This window comes from Quercus lobata, chromosome 4 (assembly GCF_001633185.2).
Source record: "Quercus lobata isolate SW786 chromosome 4, ValleyOak3.0 Primary Assembly, whole genome shotgun sequence".
Classification (NCBI taxonomy): domain Eukaryota; kingdom Viridiplantae; phylum Streptophyta; class Magnoliopsida; order Fagales; family Fagaceae; genus Quercus; species Quercus lobata.
This window is the reverse complement of record NC_044907.1, coordinates 58627509-58645852: the sequence shown is the minus strand read 5'-3', so window position 1 is coordinate 58645852 and position 18344 is coordinate 58627509. Positions and strand designations below refer to the sequence as shown.

Genomic DNA, 18344 nt, shown 5'->3' with positions numbered 1-18344 from the left:
GACTAAAAGTGGTAAAAATAAAATGTAAGGATTAAAATGGGAATCGCCTGAAAATGTAGGGATTAAAATGTGCTTACTAAAAAAATTATATAATATATTTACAAACTATTGTTCACTAATTCTTATTAAACTTATTAACAATAAAAACATCATTTTTTACAGGTTCCTCTATTGATTTTTTGTTCATCAAAAAAATCAATAAAGGAATCTGTAAATTGACACACGCTACTAGAGTGGTCACTGGTGGTAGAAGTAGACGTCAGGGCACACGCAAATTGTTTGGCGCCGTTGCACGCCACGAATCACAATCAGCAAATTATTAATAATATTGGAATTTCCCACGCAAAATTATGAAAAGAAAAATGGAAGGAAGGAAAGAAAGCCCTAGAAAGTAGGAATTTCCCTCCTTTCATTTTCATCAATTACAAACCAAGCAATCTCCTTTCATTTCTCTTCCTCCTCCTATAAAAACTCTCTTCTCTCACCTTGTTACATTTTTCAACAACACCAGAATTAAAAACACATAATAATAATCCCAACAGTAACACAACAACAATGAACAAACAACAGTTTTGAATTTCAAAAAAAATTAGAGAAAAAGGGGATGGTGGGGTCAAGGCCGAGTCTACCTTCATGGTTAACTGCAGCAACTACAAGGGTTGATTTTGAAGGGAACGTTTCATCCATGTCTTCTTCTTCTTCTTCTTCTTCTGTTTCTGATATGAATTTGGGGTTTGGAGAGAGGGCTTTCTCTGCCGCTGGCGCCGCTGCCTTCTCCGCTGTTCTCGTTAACCCTCTCGATATCGCCAAGGTGGAACAATATGCTTTACAATCACTTTCTTATATATCTCTCTCTCTCTAATTTTCTGCCATTTATTTGATTGATAGATACAAATACAATGGAATGGGGAGGGAGAATTTTAACCTTAGAAAAAACCACCCACCAAAATGTGCTAGTAGAGTGGAGACAATTGTTTTAACTTGGACCTCTTGCTCTGATATCATATTAAATTGAGCTATTAGGAAGGAATTTAATCATTATTCTAATACTTGAGGTTTCGTTTCATTTTTGATGTGTATGTCCAGACAAGGTTGCAAGCACAGGCTGCGGGAGTTCCCTATCACTATCAGGGACCATGTCATATGGCATGTTTTTACACAAACACGGTATGCTTACACCTTGTTTTGTGATTCTTTACTTCCAACTTATTACTGTTTGGTTGTATTGTTTAAATAACACGACACTTAAACAACGTTACCAAATGGACATAGTTATTACTGTTTGTGCAAGAAAGGAAACTTTAATGTAGGTTATGTTGAATGCTTATTGTCTTTTATGTTTTAGATGCTTCCCGATTTGAGATCGACCACATCATCTGCACGTGCAGTTCTTGGCTCTGAACCACCAGTATGCCCTTCAGATTGTAGCCGGTATACGGGAACACTGGATGTTTTATACAAAGTCATACGTCAGGTTAGTAGACATACATATATGAGTGTATGGCAAAATTTGTTTCATAACGGAAGTTTCAAAATATTTTTGATGCTTTGCAGCTGGCCTCTTGCAATGTCATTATACTTTCTAAAATGATAGAAGCAAATAAATAAGCTTGCATTCTTTTGTTTTTCAAGGAGGAAACTTCTGTATATCTACCCTTAAAAATCATTTCTTTCAATCGAGTTGTGAATTGAATATTTTCTGAATCACTGTCCTGTTTCTTAATAATGCTTTACACTCAGGATTCGGGATCTATTATTGATATACTGATGCAGGATTAGGTTTTTGAGGACTCATTGCTTAAAAGTAGAAGGGAAAAAAGGGATTATGAAGTTTATTGCATTTTTAGGGATAGTTTTAACATTTACTGCTTGCATTTATCCCCTTTTACAAGTTTGTAGCCTTTCTGTAGCTTCGTGAGTATTGCATGCCAAATAAGTTTAGGAAGGTAATCAATACGAAAATTGTATTTAAACCAAGTTCATTAGCGTCAGCGTAGCACATGCATGACACTTACAATCAGGCTTCTTATAAATGCTGTTAAGTTGCTCTGTCCATGTCTTGCAGATGCACCTGCTGTTATGTGCAGCTTAAAGATGTATTTGTTTTTATATTATCAACTTTGTGTTTGGTCTGCAAATCACTTATCTCTAGAGGCTTCAAGGAGTGAATTTGTGCAGGAAGGCTTTACTAGGCTGTGGAGAGGCACAAATGCAAGCTTAGTGTTGGCTGTGCCAACTGTAAGTCTCTCTTAGCTTGGAATTTGTTTTATAGTTTCTTCTCAGGATTGATCCAAGCATAACCTATTGTTTGTATCTTTTGTTGTTAGCTGTCTTGATGAAAGTTATTATTATTAATTGACAACCAGGTTGGCATCTACTTGCCTTGTTATGATATATTCCGTAATTCAATGGAAGAATTTACGACTCAGAATGCTCCAAACTTGACTCCATATGTCCCATTAGTTGCAGGGTCTGTTTCACGGTCATTAGCTTGTGTTTCTTGTTACCCTGTTGAACTGGCAAGGACCCGCATGCAGGTCAGTAGTGTTGTATTTGTGTAATACTGAGCTTTTCATCCAAACCAAGAACTTGGTTTTAGTATTCTTTGTACATTTAATAAATTTATAGGAGATTTGACTTTGAAAAAACAGAAATGGAAAAGAGAGAACAGGAAAGGAAAGGAGTAACTTCATTTGTATTGGATTGCTTACATTGTGCTCATTTGAGAGAACATATTTTCATCGGTATATTAGGTTTATAAAAATAAGCTAGGCAAAAAGTACAATTGTACTTGAAAAATTAAAGCTTTAAAAAGTTGTACATGAGCTAAACGGAAATTAGCTCTGTCAACAAGAACTACTTGTATGGAGAATTTGTGCTACATATGTGCAGGGAACTACTGTAATGGAGAATTGTTTCTGATTGATGTTCTTCATTCTGGTTTTCTTGTCTTTTTAATATAGGCTTTTAAAGAAACCCAAATTGGGGTGAAGCCTCCAGGAGTGTGGAAGACATTGCTTGAGGTCATCAACCCACTCAAGAGCACAAACCTTCTTCAAAATTGTGAGTGTGTACTTCTGACATGATTTGTCTAGGTTTTAGTGAGTTCTGTCTTCCATATCCTCTTAGATATGTGGATTTGTAGTTGATGTTTTAGGCAAGATGATGTGGTGATCTTGTAGTTGAGTTGTAAATAATGGAAGATCAGGATTAGGTGACAAGAACAGAGAGAAGAATGAAAGAAGAGATATTAGAAAATAAGTTCAGGAATTAGGACTCTAGTAATTAGTCTTTTGCGTGGATCCTTAGTATATAACATGATTACATCATTAAGTTAATATAACAAGACAACAAAAAATCCTTAGTCCCAAATCTATGGGGTTAGATATGGACCCTCAACAAGCTTATCATGGTTTCACATGTATTCTTATCCACCTTCTATGTTCACCCTTCCTCATTGGTAATGCTAACAATCCCCTTGAAGTTGGAGTATATAGATAAGCATGCCTAGCTTGGAAGACAATTGTTGAAAGGAAATGCATGCTAAGAACTTCAGAAGAATAACAACCAGTTGATCATTTGAGTGAACATAGAGATTGACAATTTGTTTCCTCTTCAATAAATCTTGACTGATGGTCAGATTTCTATGTGCTTGGTGTGCTCATGGAAAATAGGATTGTTATCTTGTGGCCTATTTGTCACAAGTTGTAATATTTGTTTTATGGGTAATAAATATATCTTATTAAAAAAAGAAGCAGATGTACAAAAGAAGAATATAAGGAGGACACAGGTCATATTACCCTCAAATAGCACATAAGGTCTATTCAGATCCAAAGAGCCATCCCATAGCAACAAAATCTTTACTCATCCAATATTCGTAAGTTGGATCTCCCTTATTAGGGGGATTACCTGTCAAATGTTTTAATTTTCATTTTTCTCACAGAAGCTTTCACACCATGTTCCCAAGCTAGACAGTTAAACTATTCAACTTCTTGTGATAATTGTTTTAAGCATACCCTCATCCTCAAGAAATGTTGGTTTTTCCTTAGCCATGGCTTCTGCAGTCATATCGAACACAATAAACACAAATTGGGACAAGAACCCAATCCAACACAACCAAGCTGATTCAAACCAGAATTAGAAAGGGAAAAAAAATGCATCTAACAAAGGGAAAAACTTAAAAAAAAAAAAAAAAAAAAAAAAAAAGCTGAAAAAACTTAAAGGTGCGACACACTCATAAGCTGAAAACCAGAATAATAACTAGCATCACCAAACAACCAATAGCCAACATAAGGACATAAAAAAGCAACAAACATCACAGAATTCTTATTTGTGTGGAAGACTGAGTAACTCAAATCCATAGAATTGAGAAAAAACTTCATAAAATAAACAAATAACCAACATCTAGGTCCCCCTAAAAAGTCCATTTGGTCCATATGGAAGTGACCCTGTCAATATCAGAAGCAAATCCCCAAAAAGTGCAGATTGAGAGAAGAGAGCTGAAATTTGGGGAAAAGAAGAAATGAAGGGTAAAGGACTCACATAATATGGCTTCAAAAAATTTCGAAATAAATCACCACAATAGAATTGGTTGTCTGTACTGGTGCTGATGGCATCATATGAATGTTGAAGTTAGCATGCCCCTGTTATCTAACAATGACCTCCAGATTGTTGTAATGGTTTTAGGGTTGGATAAGATTACTTTGATGCCAAGTTGATTTGTAAAGTATGGAAGATTTGGGTTAGTTGAGAAGAAAGAGAGAAAAGAGATTGGAAAATAGGTTTAGGGCTCAATTTAATCCCTCAATTGTAGCATATCTTATATTTGAGTGATATGACAATTACTAAAATAGCTAGTGCTAATGCTAACAATGGTAATCCATGAAAATTAAAATTTTCATTGGATACTCAGAAGTCCTATTTGTATATTTCTTTCTTGGGTTTTATCAGATATATGATTCTCATTTTAACAGTGCAAAACTATCGTGTATTGTGGACCGGACTTGGAGCACAACTTGCACGTGATGTTCCTTTCTCTGCAATCTGCTGGTCAACTCTCGAGCCGGTGAGATATCATCTTTTCGAACATTTCAATGGATGCAGTATGATTTCTTATCGTGTGTTGCTCCTGCACATATGTCCAACTTGGTGCCACTTTCTCTTGCTGCTTTGTGCAGATCCGAAGAAGAATTCTTGGACTGGTGGGTGATGAAGCCAGTGCACCCTGCATCCTTGGAACAAACTTTTCTGCTGGTTTTGTTGCAGGAATCCTTGCAGCTGCTGCTACATGTCCGCTAGATGTGGCAAGAACCCGTCGGCAGATAGAGGTTTATTCCCGACCCCCATCCTAGTGAACAAGGTTTCTCTCCAAACTAGTTTGAAGAGAAACTCTTCAAACTCCTTCTATTTCTTTTTATTGGATGTGAAATTGAAAATCTAACCGTTAAACTACATAACTCGTCAAATTTCGTTCAAATTGGATGTTATTTACTATTTGATCAATAAACTTATTTTTTATACATAATATTAGACTACAAAAACTTGAAATTTAAATATTTGATTGATGACGTATCTATTGATCTTCTTAAGATTTTGCAAACATGGAGGACATAATAAGAGCACGTAATCCAACGGTTAGATATTCAAATTTCACATTCAATAAAAAGATATTTGAGGAGTTTGAAGGGTTTGGAGAGAAACCTTTTCCCATCCTAGTGCTCTTTACTCTTTTCTACTCTTTCAACAAAGTAAAGAGACGAATATAAAACAAACCTGGCCACCAAATAAAAGTGCATTTTAAATTAGATAAAGAGTGAAGAGAGTCAAGATAAAAGAACCAATAAAAAATGTTGTCAAATTCTTCTTCCATTTGTGGGTTTGAATATGCATAAATGACATGTACAGGGAATGGATCCAAAACATTTGGCAGGTCAAAAATATGAAATATGGTCCAATGTATGGCAATGAGCTTCTATTAACAAAAAGTTTTCTTATGCTATAATATGGTATGCAAGTTTTCTTAGAGGAGGAAATCCTATCATCTCTCATATACTCAACATAATGCAAGTAATATCCTGCCATCGTGCTTTACGAAAAAAGGTTTACCTTAAACTTCCATGCATTTTCTAGTGACTGAGAACAAAAGTGGAAGCATTAGAAACAGATAGTTGGCAACCTTCTGACTAGTAAATGCAAAATTACCTGATGCGAATTTACAATGAAATTTCTTTCATTCAATTACATGTGATATCTTTTCCCCCTCTCTGTCCTCTTTTACAAGTGAAATATTTGTTCACTACAGAAACAAAATAACTGGAATCCTGGCATAAATTATAAGTTGGCTCCTTCTATGATTTGGCTGTTAATATGGTTTTCTTTTGTAAATTTAGAAAGATCCTGTGAGGGCATTAAAGATGAGGACAAGGGAAACTTTGGTGGAAATTTGGAGGTATGTAGCAGTCTTTGGTATCAGATACAAACTGTACGATTCCATATCACTATTGCATCCAAAATTTTAACCGTAGGATGATCCCATTTAGAACATGTTTAATTCCTATATTAAAATTCATATTTTGGTCTTCCAAATTGCTAGCATACGATACAAGCCTTAAACTTTTTGCTTGGATCAGGGATGGTGGAATGAGGGGGCTATTTACCGGAATTGGTCCCCGTATTGCTCGTGCTGGCCCCTCTGTTGGCATTGTTGTCTCCTTTTATGAAGTTGTAAAGTATGCTTTACACCAGAGATACCTAACTCAATGATCAGGAGCCACTCCCTCAGCCTTTGGGATGACTAACATGGATGGTGCATTCCTTTTACAAAGCTAACTGTTCTTTGCACATGGATGATCACATCAATGTTTGAAAGGAATAAACAGAGTTACACCAGGTCCACTTACCAAGATATTTCCAATAAACAGAGTTAGACAAGGTCCTACTTGACGTTGATGTGCCTGCCATTGCAGGATGTTTGCGCTTGAGATCCAACAAATAATGCTTATGCAAAAATAAATTTCTTTTTCTGAAGTCTGAAGTACCAAGATCACAATACTTTTTTTCATTTCTTTTACATTTCAAAAGCTTGTTTTCAGCATTGTAACAGAATCTCTCTTCAATTGCAATTGCAAGTACCACAGATTCTTTAAGGCAATTTCTTTAGTACCACATCTTTAAGATGTTACTATGCAAAATATAAAGGTAGTGGCTAGAAAATGTGCAGTTTACAAGATTTATATTGCACGCATGAGAAAGTGTGAGCGGGGTTTACCCTCTATGCAACGAAGTGCATGTCTGCTTGTGGCCCGGATACTAGCACAAAGTGATAAAACAGAAACTAAATAAATTGAAGACTGCTTTATAGGAATGTAAATTATTTGTCTCATAATTTGGTGTGTTGGGCTGCTCAGTGGTTACTGGGATGGATTTATTTAGATCTCTTCTTTACTTTTTTTGGGTTATTTATAATAAAGATGGATTGGGACCGTCTTCAGTTGAATATATTCTGGGGGCAAAAAAAAAATCATTCACCAAAATAATAATGCCATTCAATTAATTTGCCAAAACAAACGAACGCCACCAACAATCAATGAAAAAGAGAGGAAAATTATCCCCAATATCATATGTCTATGCTATGCACAAAGCAATTTCCTATCATCTAAAAATCTTATATTTCCTTCCTAGAGCTAGAAGCCGTAGGAAGAGGCATCAAGAGGATGGATGAGGTATGTGAGCACCAGCGCCAGAAGCATCAGCACGTATGCAATCCCTTGGTCAATTGCAGTACCTGAATACAACAACAATGTCCACATGAATGAATCACATTTTTCAACGCATATTTAATAATAATAATAATATAGCGCTTATTTGCTTGAATCACACTCACACGCACAAAGAAATTCAATTTTGGGTTCTTAGATAGCAATGTAGGTAACAAAAATTTCTAATCTGTAAGATTTCGTCAGTAAAATTACATTAGAAATGAAATTTGAACAAACAATGTAAACAAGATACAACACCCAAATAACTAAACGAGAAAGAAATTAAAAAAAAAGGAAAACAATGCGTAGGTAAGGAACACTTTGAATATCCAAAAAGAAAAAAAGAGCAAACTTTTCGGATCTACAGAAGGCAATGAAAGAAAGAAGGAAGTGTATATAATAATACCATCGCTGGTGGGAGCAGGAGCAGGAGCTGGAGATTGAGCCTCAACCACAATGGCAAATAGTAGAGCAAATATGAGCACTACCACAATAACACCACCACTTGATGATGAAGAACCAAAACACACTGCCATTTTAATTCAGACACAGAAACAGACACAGAGAGATATGAAAAAGAGAACGAGAACGAGAACGAGAACGAGAATGATCTTGTGAATTGTGAGGGCGTGTGGGAGAAAGTTTAGTTAATATATAAATATAAATAGAGGGTCTTGATATTCAACCTTGGAGAGGAATCCGGCTGGCCACAATGTTGTATAATCAATATTGTATTACGTTAAATAATTACTAATTTTTTTGACTCTGGGTCTACCTTTCCATTTCTTTTTTTTTTTCTTTTTTTTTTACAATTTTCAAGGCCATGTGATGGTTTTGTCTTATTTCAATTTTTTATTTATTATATTTTTGGGTACAGTATAGATCCACTCTGTCTGCTTCTATAATTGGAGTGGGACCTACCATTTGTATTGTACCCCAACAAATTTTAACGGCTAAAATGTTTGATATCTTATTTTTATTTTTTCAAAATTTTAATTATTTATTTATAATTGTTGGGACACTGCAAAACTGTGATAAATCATCCAACTGACCAATATTCAAACTTGAATTTTAGCGAAATTCTTATTAGAAATTAATGTAATCCACTTCATTTTTTTCATTTGAAAAATTAATAGTAAGATATCCAAACATTTTGTTTGGATTCCCTCTTGCACGGCTACTTTTCAGCCTTGCTGGCATTCAAATTTTAAATTGAGTTTAATTTTGCAAATTAATTAAACAATCATGACAATAACTCATTTAAATTATAAAATTTGGGAATTTACTATGTAGTATTTTGGATAAAGGTTGTTCCTCTTTTTTTATTTATTTTTTTTTAAAGCTCATATTTGAAGCAAATTTTCAAAAGTTTACTATGAATGTCCCAATTTTTCTTATTATAAGTTTTTGTGATACTTCATGAAAATAGCCACGGTTATATTTAAACTTAAGCTAATTATTATTGTATATGTTAAGTTATATACTTTCATACATACATACACCAATTTGCAAAATGGGAAAAAAAAAAAATTTTAAAGCACAATTTCTCATCTTTTCAAAACATGATTTCAATAATATATTTCATTCTCATACGCACAGTAACTATATATACATATATTAAAAAAAAGGGGTTATGGAATCTCATTTTACTCCTACCGAATATCTTTTTCCTTTGAGCCTGTGCCTGTGGCATTTTCTAGCTCTGGTGAGAGGGAAACAAGTTGGCATTCTAGCCAGGGGATTTGCATAGTTTTCATCTACAATACAATAACAGCAAGTTAAACAGCTTGTAGGTGTAGGGCCTGCCTATCTTTGATGTCTTTAATCTTTTACTTATTGCCATTGTCACTTTCCGGCGTTTGCTTTCTCTCTCTCTCTCTGTGCTACCATAATCACTCGTTAGTTGGGTGAATTTTAAAATTCAAATTCAAATTCAAAGTCAAAGAAACGTTAAAGAAGAAGACACTGCCAAGTTGGCATCTGCCGCATCTCTTTACAGCCTCATGTTATAATATATTAAGTACAACTGGATTTTTAGACCATTTTGGCTACAAACCAACTTTGGGTTGGTTTGTAAGGAATAATCAAGGGAAAGAAAATTACACTTCTCTTTCGGTTTCACAAATCATACTACTACATTTTCTTATTATTTGACCGTAACTTCAAATTGGAAGATATTACTATATGTCAAGTAACCTTCGATTTTTTTTTTTTTTTTTTTTTTTTTTTTTTGTGGGTCCGCATACAAGACAACCACAAAGTGGTTAAAGATCCGGTTATCCACAATATTTAGCAAATTAATAGCCAATATTTAATTAATATTTTCCATATCAGACGGTTGTTAATCCAATCATGGGCACCACACAACATGCCATGATGATATACGCACATGCTATAGTGAATGTCTGCCACATGGGTCGGTAGCATCCATATATTTTCTAAAAAAGAGCTTCATAAGTTCATATACTTTCCACAAATAAAAATCAGTAATGCATCTAACACAAAGCATCTACCAAACGCTTAGAATAGTCAAGCCAGAGGTGATTCCGCCGCAAATGCATTGTCTAGATTCCCAAGATCCCAACAACAAAACCAACATAATTATTCCCGCAAAACTTCTTTTTTTGATAGGTAGATTACAAACATTTCATTTTCTACCATTCCTATTGTTGAGTTGTTTCCCTTTTTTTTTTTTTTTTAAGATAAAACAGATAGAAAATAAATTGAAAGCTTTTATCCTTTTCATTTAAAATAAAAATAAAAACTTCACAAAAACCTGATAAAAATGTATATAAAATAAGAATTCCTACACAAGAAATAGATTAAATTGCAAACTATACCCTTAAAGTTTGGGAGTGAATTTTACATCTATACCCACATAAGCTTGCCATGCATGTGTTAGTTTGTTCAATAAAATAAAACCACATCATTTTTGTAGCCTAAAAAAAATTAAATAATTAAAAACAATGTGGCATCATTTTATTAGATAAACTAAGCACATACAACAAACTTATGTGGCACTTAATTAAAAATATGTATGGAGGAGCAATTGATGCTAACGAAATAAAATTTCATGAGGGAAAATCAAAATTATGAAATTTTAGGATGTAAAATATAAACACCTTCAAACTTTTTGGGTGTAGTTTGCAAAGCCAAAATAGTATATAGAGGGAGGGGGTTGGAGGGTTTCCAACTCGGATGCCCATGCACCACATGAGGTTTTAGAACCATTCCGGTATCACTTGATCAACAAGATTATTCCAGCAAACTTGATATACTGAAATTTTGTACTATCACGTTTAATAGCAAGTAGAATAATGGAAGATTGACACACAAAAAATCATCAAATTACAAACCATTAAATTCACAATGCAGGAGGAAATTAATATACACAAGCATTCAAAAAACACTCTCTCCCAACGTTTTTTCACCCAGCACTCTTAACCTGCATTAAAAATGTAAGTAAAGCCAGTCACCTTAACTGCAAGAAGAAAAGGCAAACTGGATGACTATTAACTACATAAATGTTACCATGGGACACAATGCTACACCATAGGCAAAGGGGCCAAAAATAAATAATTTCTAGTAAAGATAACTGTTAAATGCTACTTTTATGTGCTTTCAAATATAATTAACAATGAATCAAACAAATTCAGACATTTCTACCCTCTTTTGGCTGTGTTAGTTTCAACACCCTAGAATAGGAACAGAATCTCCAAGAGGAGCATGTTCAAAATTTAAACATCCTGGAGATACAGAGCTGATCCTCCCCCCCCCCCCCCCCCCCTTCTCTCTCTCTCTCTCTCCCCCCCCTCTCATACACCAATGAAGAAAAATGTTGCTCTATGAAATGGGATAACATACAAATCTAGTGCCCAAAAGGAGAATCCTACGCATCATGTTTTGGATGATTATGTTATTGAATTAAAAAGGCAATCTTTTTTTTAGTTCAGTTGTTACAACATGTGAGAAGGGGGGTTTCGATCCTAGTTCTCATAAAAGAGACCAGGCAGTGCCTAGGCTCTTAGCCTTAATTCAACAAAAAAATCTCACTGCTGACCACACCATTAAAGAGTTTTACTTCAACACTGAAGAAATTCATTGCATAGATGATGGCACAACCTATCTTAGAAGGCAAAAAGGTAACTTTAATAATTTCATTAGCAAGAATAAAATATCAGTTCCTGCAGACTTTTTGCTTACGATAAGTTTTTTTTTGGGGGGGGTTGTTCAAACCTAGGTTCTCCATGTGAGAACTGGGAATGCTACTGAGCTACAAGCTCTTGGCTAGTTCCTGCTGACCTGTTTCCATCAAATTATCAATGTTTTCCGCTAGAGAGAGCATGTTAATTGAATTATGTGGACAGCTGGGCATAACGAATAGCACTTCAAAATCAAATAAACAAGAAGATTAGATATGCACAATGGCGCAGTACAAAGAGCAGAAAAAAGAATCCCTTGGAATGATCACGAAGAGATCCCCCATGAAGCCTATTTATGAGGGAATTGGCAAATTCAAAAAACACACTGGTGTAAGGATGTTCTACATAGGGTTTGAATATCACGTAAGCCCTTAGATTCATCGATGTGATGAAATGTGACTGCTGGAATAGGCAGCCACCAACCGTTCTGACACAGCGCTGACCTCTAAAAACCAAGCAATCTTTTAGGAATTCTAGAAAATAGCTTACTTGATATGTTCACACAGCTAATTTGGATCCACGGTTCCAGAAGCATTGCCTTCTCCAGTTAGAATGTGGTCTGGGTCCTGCATGAAAAAAAAAAACACTTATTAGGAAATTCCAAAACAAATTAAATAAGGGAGAAGTAAAGCAAGTAGGCATCTACCTCCATTCCCCATTTTATGTAATCTGGGGACTCACAGGCCTTGTATTCATCAACCAAACTCTCAATTATGTCTCTTGATTCATCAAATTCTGAAAGGTCATTGTCCTGTACAAGTTTTAGATTATATTAAAATAAGACAAATATAATCCCAGAACACAATAAAGCTGGAACAGCCCCAAAAGAGTATCTTATCTATCACCAATATTACTCTTTAGTCACAAAGGTCTTATGGTAAAGAGTAATATGCATAAATTCGACTTAGGTAGCTGATTGGAAATGTAGAGATGATATGCCTCTGAAATACAGTAATATTTTTCAATAAAATTTATAAATTCTGTCCAACATTGCAATTTGCAAATAAGGGAAGTAAAAAACACAGATGATTTCAACAGGTGCAGTGCCCATGACTTGAAAAATTAGATCTGCAATGAAACTATTAAACTTTATAATCATGAAAACTCACGGCAAACATTGGGAACTTCCGGTAATTGTCAAGAAAAGCTTGCTTCTTTCTCAACTTCTCATACTGACTCAAACACTTGCTGAAAAGGTGCCGGATGCTAGTATGGCTTGCTAACATAAGACCACTGACCTAACAAATGCAGAATACACCAAATTTATTGCCCATTTGCTCAACTCTTTATTCTAATAAATAGCACGTTAGTTCATAAGTAAAACGGACAAGTAGGTTACCCAAAACTATTTCGTCAACAAAATTTGATTAAGAAAATTTGTATTCTCTGAAATAAACTTTAAAGAACAGAATATCAACACAAAAAGTAACAAAAGGAACTTGAAGATAAGACATGGAGTCCTACCCTATGAGCAGTTTGAACATATGGGGACTTTCTAGACAGAGCAACCTACAAAAAAAGAGACAAAAGTGTTGTATAATTCCAGATAATAAAATTACAAAAGAATAGAGTGAAGCTCAGGAGTAATTGCTTTTGCTATGGAAAGCGACCTGAATGCTTGCAGGGCCCCACTCGATAAAGTTAACAAGCTTTCTTTCACGTATCCTCTGCAAACTTTCGTGAACCTGATCACAGAGAAGGCAAATATCAAGATGCAGCAGGCGTTGAAAAACTTTGCAAAAGAAAAAAAGAAGCCATATATAGATTCCTGATAGCTCAACAGTGTATAATAGAAAGAATTTATTCCAAGAATACTACCAAAGATTTGAATGTAAGCGATACTAACTGAAGGTAATGATTTTTCTTTTTCTTTTTTTGATAAACGGTGATGTATGAGAGTCTATTACATATGGCTCCCAAAAAGATATCTGAATTTGCAGACACGTGAACTAGTCTTAATAATATAATAATTTCAATTTTTTGATTGGTGAGTTACAAAAGCACCCGATGAGGCTTGAACACATGACCTCACCCTAGAACTTATAAGGGCTGCTGGTTGAGCTAGAGCCTAGAGCTCATTGGCAATATACTAATTTCAATTTTTTATGGCCAAAAGTTAAAAGAAACTGAGATTGAAGTACGGTCTGTCACATAATAACATTGAGCTAGTCTATCCATACAATCAATTGTATAGGAATTTGTATGAAAATATCCTGACACTTTTTAAGTTGCTCAAATATTACCTGAGTAGGGTCCACTTCCCCTTGGATGATATTCAATATTGATATATACTTTGCTTGACTAGCTTCTTTTGTTCGGGCATATGAGGAAACCATAATATTCTTTGTCTGCAAAGTGCAAAAGAGATCTATTTCAAAGGAATGCTATATTGTGCATGAATGGGAGAACTAAAAGCAAAGAATCTTGCCTGCAGAAGTCTTCTCATGACATCAAGTACAGTGGTTTTACGAATCACATTAGCCTGCCAAGAAAAGATATATTTGTGTTAGACTTTACTGAAATACTTCTTTATAAGCATAACTTGCCTAATACAAAATTTATGAGACAGCAAACAATCAGAGAGAGAAAGAGAGAGGTGAAAAACATAGTAGATTGATAGATTCCTGACTTGCTCAACTTTAATGAGGTCAAAATGTTTAAATAGAAATTTCAAAGTATTAAAGATTCATAATTATTTTTACAGAACTGCCATAATTCTGAACATAATTTTCTGCAGAGATGCTATGAAATAAAGAACATTCATATCTGAATATTACCTGGCGCTCCACTGTGAGAGGTGTATATCCTGTCATTAGAAAATGGCATCTTGGGGTAGGAATTAAAGAAGCAAGAAGGCCAACCAAGTCATTGTTCATGTAACCTGGATATCGCAGAGTGGTTGTACTGGCAGACATTACAGTGGAGACCAGAGAATTTGTTTGAGCAAATGTAGGATTTGATAAATGAAGACGTTCCACAGCAATTCTATTCAATGCAGTGTTATCAAGAACAACAACGCAATCAGCATTTAATGTAAGTCGCTTAAGTGTCAAAAGTGAGTTGTAGGGCTGGACCACCACATCACTCGTCTCCATCTGGTTTGGAAATACACTATATGTCTGAACCAGTTTTTTGCTGTAGCGATCATTTAGAGTTTCCAACAGATATGAACCCATACCTGCACCATTTTAAGTGAGAGCACACAATAAATACACAAGTAAGAAAGCACTTCAAGCATTCATGCACATGCAACTGTGCAAATACTACAAAATACAAAAGGTAAGTAAAAGATACCCATCATTGGGTTAAAATTTAATGATAATAATTGTGCTAGAGGTTCTCATAATTCCATTTTTTATTCATCTTTAAACTGCTAAGAGCAATCTGAATTTAGTCCAACACCCAGCACAAAGCACTTCTAATCAGCTCTAATTTCCATTGAAATAATGCCAAAGAGTAAATGTAAGATTTACTTTAATTACTCAGCAATGCTGTAAAAAGATAAGTGCTGTCCCCAAATATACAAAATATTTTAAAACCTTGGTTTTAGAGGTGAACAGTAAAGACATAGAGTAGTAAGAACCTGAGCCTGTTCCTCCAGCAATAGAGTGACATAAAACAAAACCCTCAAGACTATCACTTCCATCTGCTTCTCTATCAATCATGTCCATTATATCCTCTTCAACACCCTTCCCCTGATCATAAATTAACCATATGACTGATATAAAAAGCAGATAAAATATGCCCTAAACAAGCAAGAGAAATCTGAAAAATAATTTAACCATTTAAAGTATAAACTGGATTGCACATCATGACCTTTCTTGCAAAAGCCAACAAATAATGAATCTCCGAATGATTGAAGCATGAGTGATTAACTGAAATGGTTACTATTTACACTCAAAAATTTTTTATAAGTCTATTTACACTCAAATTGGAAGTATGAACATGTGAAACAATAATTTAACAGCAAGAAACTTGTAGTGTATAGAAATATTTTCATTTTTATTTTATGGATATTGCAATGGTTCTATTTGCAATAATGCTATCTATTATTTTGAATTTATAATTCTTCCATTTTACTAGATGAAACAACAAATTAGACTAAAAAGACTAATAAATTGCTTTCACCCATCGTATAGCTGAATTTGAACCATAGATATCACAGATGCATTAACCTGCAAATATAGCAATGACCCTAAATGAAAAGCTTTGGGTACACACAAAACCCTTAAAGCATTGACTCAGAATCTACAGAGAAAATCAAGCAACAGACCTGATGATAACCACTGGCCCAATTATTTCCTGCACCACCTCCATGATCTGAAACAAAGATATTCTCATGATTGTAGAGATTTCGATATTCACTATTCTGGATGCCGTTAATCACTCTAGGCTCGAGGTCGATCAGCAATGCTCGTGGGATGTAGTGCTGATCATCAGCTTGATAGAAAAAAACATCTTTCCTGTCACCTCCCTACACCATTTCAAACTCAATAATTCTATATTTGGAATAACGATGAAAAAGGTATAACTTGCTAAGAAGCTCACTGAAAAAGATTGTAAGTTTCCTAGTGACCCTCACAATAACTAATTTGACATTAGATTGCTAAGAAAGACTAGAAAAAAATGAGAAAAGAAGATAAATTGTGAATCAAATTTTCATTATTAGGCATCCAAGTACGCAAATTTGAACCAAATACACACAGGACAACAACCAAACCTTCGTCCCAAAATTTTGGGATTGGCTATGAATCCCCATCAAAACATATATATGTGTGTGTGTGCGTGTGTGCATGTGTGTGTGTGTGTGCGCGCGTGTGTGCGTGTGTGTGTGTTATAAGTTTGTGAGAGTCAATTGAATCAATACAATCTTCATTACCTTTTTTTTTGTTTTTGTTTGTCTCCCTTCCTTTGGGGGTAACAAGTTATATCAACAAAGAATTAATGAACAACTCTTGAAGTGCCCTTGTGGCGTTGCTGAATTACATGATACATCACAACTCTCTTTAATTATGTACCCAACATTATACTCAGTAATTGAATTGATACCTGAAATTTCTCCTATTATTTCCTCAAGCGCAGCATCGTTTTTTAGTATTGATGTATGAGAAACCCCACGAATTTTGGTCACCTTAAGGATTTGATTCCCTGGACTTAAAATCAACTCACCCTTCCTCGTTATTACAGGCTCTCCTGTCTAAATCTAGTAATGTGCAGTGGCTAACAACAATTAAAAGTAAAGAACAACGATCGCCATTGGCATAAGCATGAAACCCTAACAAAAACACTACATACTTCCACAACACACACTCGTTTTTTTTGACATGAAAGTGAAAGTGAGAAGAGAGAAGGAGGGGGGGACCTGAGTAGCGAAATCTTCGAGAATGCCATCCTTGCTGATGCCATGTTCGAGGCAGAGCTGCTTCCAGAACTCCATCCCGATCTGGTTCCCACATTGTCCCACCTGGAGCGTGATGATCTCCCGAGGCATTTTCCTTCACTTTCTCGGGAAACTTAGGGTTTGCCGCGCGAGGAAGATGTTTCAAAATGAGAGGGAAATTAACAAGAGGAAATGATAATCCACTTCCACTTCCACGGAGAGTCTGAGTCTAAATAGGAACTGTGAATTTTTTGCTAAAAAGAAACTTTTTATTAGTACTGTAGTATTTGAATTAAGCCTGAGCCGGCCATTTTAGTGATTGTAGAATGCTAAAGTGTGCGCTATGCTACGTGTAGGTTAACATTTTGGTAATGATGTTTTAACTTTATTTAAGCATTGGGAAAATACTTAGAAGTAAAAAAGTGTTGTGAAAATACCTGTTCTATGCAAGGTTCTTGTGTGCTCAAGGCATGGTTAAGTATGCGTATGCACCTCGATCCCAGATTTGGGAAAATCTTGTCTTTATCAATCTATTTGTTTTTCTACATGTTGTTTGATTCTATTTGACTCTATTTAGGTCATTTAATTATGTTTATTGTTTTCCATGTTTGTTTTAGTATCTTGCCATGCTTGTTTTGTAATATTTTTCCTTTTGTGTTTATTTAATTGTTAGTTTTCCTTTTTAATATATTCTGTTTGATTGTGTTTTATTTGTTTTCTTTTATATTGTGATGCAATCTTTAGCATGTTATGTGTGTTATTTTAATTAAGTGCATAATGTATATTTAGGTTAAAGATTAGGGCTTTTTTAATAACTTCTTATTTAAACATGTCTTAGCTTAGCAACACATAATGGAGGCTAGTCCACAAGTCGAGCAATCTTGAGTGTATAACACCTTTCCAAGCCATACCTAAACTCTGGACCCATAATCTGGTATGCAGACCTATGCATGTAAGTAAGTGGCCCAAAAGACTTAGTATGATTCCTAGACCTAATCTAGGAGG

General features: G+C 34.9%; 3 protein-coding genes across 6 annotated transcripts; 1 reads left to right on the top strand and 2 right to left on the bottom strand.

The window, feature by feature from the left end:
• The first annotated feature begins 355 nt into the window (after positions 1–355).
• LOC115987179 (mitochondrial carrier protein MTM1-like) lies at positions 356–7226 on the top strand. 3 transcript variants are annotated; one of them, XR_004090998.1, is made up of 10 exons: positions 356–811; positions 1087–1167; positions 1346–1474; positions 2179–2238; positions 2367–2537; positions 2964–3063; positions 4974–5065; positions 5178–5359; positions 6390–6448; positions 6630–6657. XR_004090998.1 is itself a non-coding variant. In XM_031110678.1 (10 exons), the coding sequence occupies exons 1-10, from the start codon at positions 605–607 to the stop codon at positions 6760–6762; spliced, it is 1182 nt and encodes a 393-aa protein (XP_030966538.1). In that variant the 5' UTR covers positions 357–604; the 3' UTR covers positions 6763–7226. The 3 variants fall into 3 exon arrangements, 2 of the variants coding, with proteins under 2 accessions (XP_030966538.1, XP_030966539.1); XM_031110678.1 differs by having other exon boundaries at positions 357–811; positions 5178–5327; positions 6630–7226; XM_031110679.1 differs by lacking the exons at positions 356–811; positions 1087–1167 and having other exon boundaries at positions 1352–1474; positions 2163–2238; positions 5178–5327; positions 6630–7226.
• A 296-nt stretch (positions 7227–7522) lies between these two features.
• LOC115987221 (arabinogalactan protein 41-like) lies at positions 7523–8508 on the bottom strand. The gene is made up of 2 exons (XM_031110728.1): positions 8164–8508; positions 7523–7783 (listed from the first exon to the last, which is right to left on the bottom strand). Exons 1-2 carry the CDS (start codon positions 8291–8293, stop codon positions 7683–7685), a joined length of 231 nt encoding a protein of 76 aa, XP_030966588.1. The 5' UTR covers positions 8294–8508; the 3' UTR covers positions 7523–7682.
• Positions 8509–10995: 2487 nt separating this feature from the next.
• Positions 10996–17635, bottom strand: LOC115987220 (tubulin gamma-1 chain). 2 transcript variants are annotated; one of them, XM_031110726.1, is made up of 12 exons: positions 17322–17634; positions 16233–16433; positions 15543–15654; positions 14737–15137; positions 14388–14441; positions 14203–14307; positions 13570–13644; positions 13424–13468; positions 13069–13197; positions 12606–12710; positions 12449–12525; positions 10996–11202 (listed from the first exon to the last, which is right to left on the bottom strand). In XM_031110726.1, exons 1-11 carry the CDS (start codon positions 17448–17450, stop codon positions 12466–12468), a joined length of 1416 nt encoding a protein of 471 aa, XP_030966586.1. In that variant the 5' UTR covers positions 17451–17634; the 3' UTR covers positions 10996–11202; positions 12449–12465. The 2 variants fall into 2 exon arrangements, with proteins under 2 accessions (XP_030966586.1, XP_030966587.1); XM_031110727.1 differs by lacking the exon at positions 10996–11202 and adding an exon at positions 11803–12059 and having other exon boundaries at positions 17322–17635.
• Between the last annotated feature and the right edge of the window lie 709 nt (positions 17636–18344).

What these genes read in the sequence shown, in the direction of transcription:
- LOC115987221 (XM_031110728.1), bottom strand. Translation starts at nt 8,293, where the DNA reads ATGGCAGTGTGTTTTGGTTCTTCATCATCAAGTGGTGGTGTTATTGTG. An exon ending in TCCTGCTCCCACCAGCGATG is followed by an intron (nt 7,784 to 8,163) that starts GTATTATTATAT and finishes TGTTGTATTCAG; the next exon opens with GTACTGCAATTGACCAAGGG.
- LOC115987179 (XM_031110678.1), top strand. Translation starts at nt 605, where the DNA reads ATGGTGGGGTCAAGGCCGAGTCTACCTTCATGGTTAACTGCAGCAACT. An exon ending in CATGTTTTTACACAAACACG is followed by an intron (nt 1,168 to 1,345) that starts GTATGCTTACAC and finishes TTTATGTTTTAG; the next exon opens with ATGCTTCCCGATTTGAGATC. An exon ending in TAGTGTTGGCTGTGCCAACT is followed by an intron (nt 2,239 to 2,366) that starts GTAAGTCTCTCT and finishes ATTGACAACCAG; the next exon opens with GTTGGCATCTACTTGCCTTG.
- LOC115987220 (XM_031110727.1), bottom strand. Translation starts at nt 17,450, where the DNA reads ATGCCTCGGGAGATCATCACGCTCCAGGTGGGACAATGTGGGAACCAG. An exon ending in CTCTCACAGTGGAGCGCCAG is followed by an intron (nt 14,442 to 14,736) that starts GTAATATTCAGA and finishes TTTTCTTGGCAG; the next exon opens with GCTAATGTGATTCGTAAAAC. An exon ending in ATGTTCAAACTGCTCATAGG is followed by an intron (nt 13,198 to 13,423) that starts GTAGGACTCCAT and finishes TGCATTTGTTAG; the next exon opens with GTCAGTGGTCTTATGTTAGC.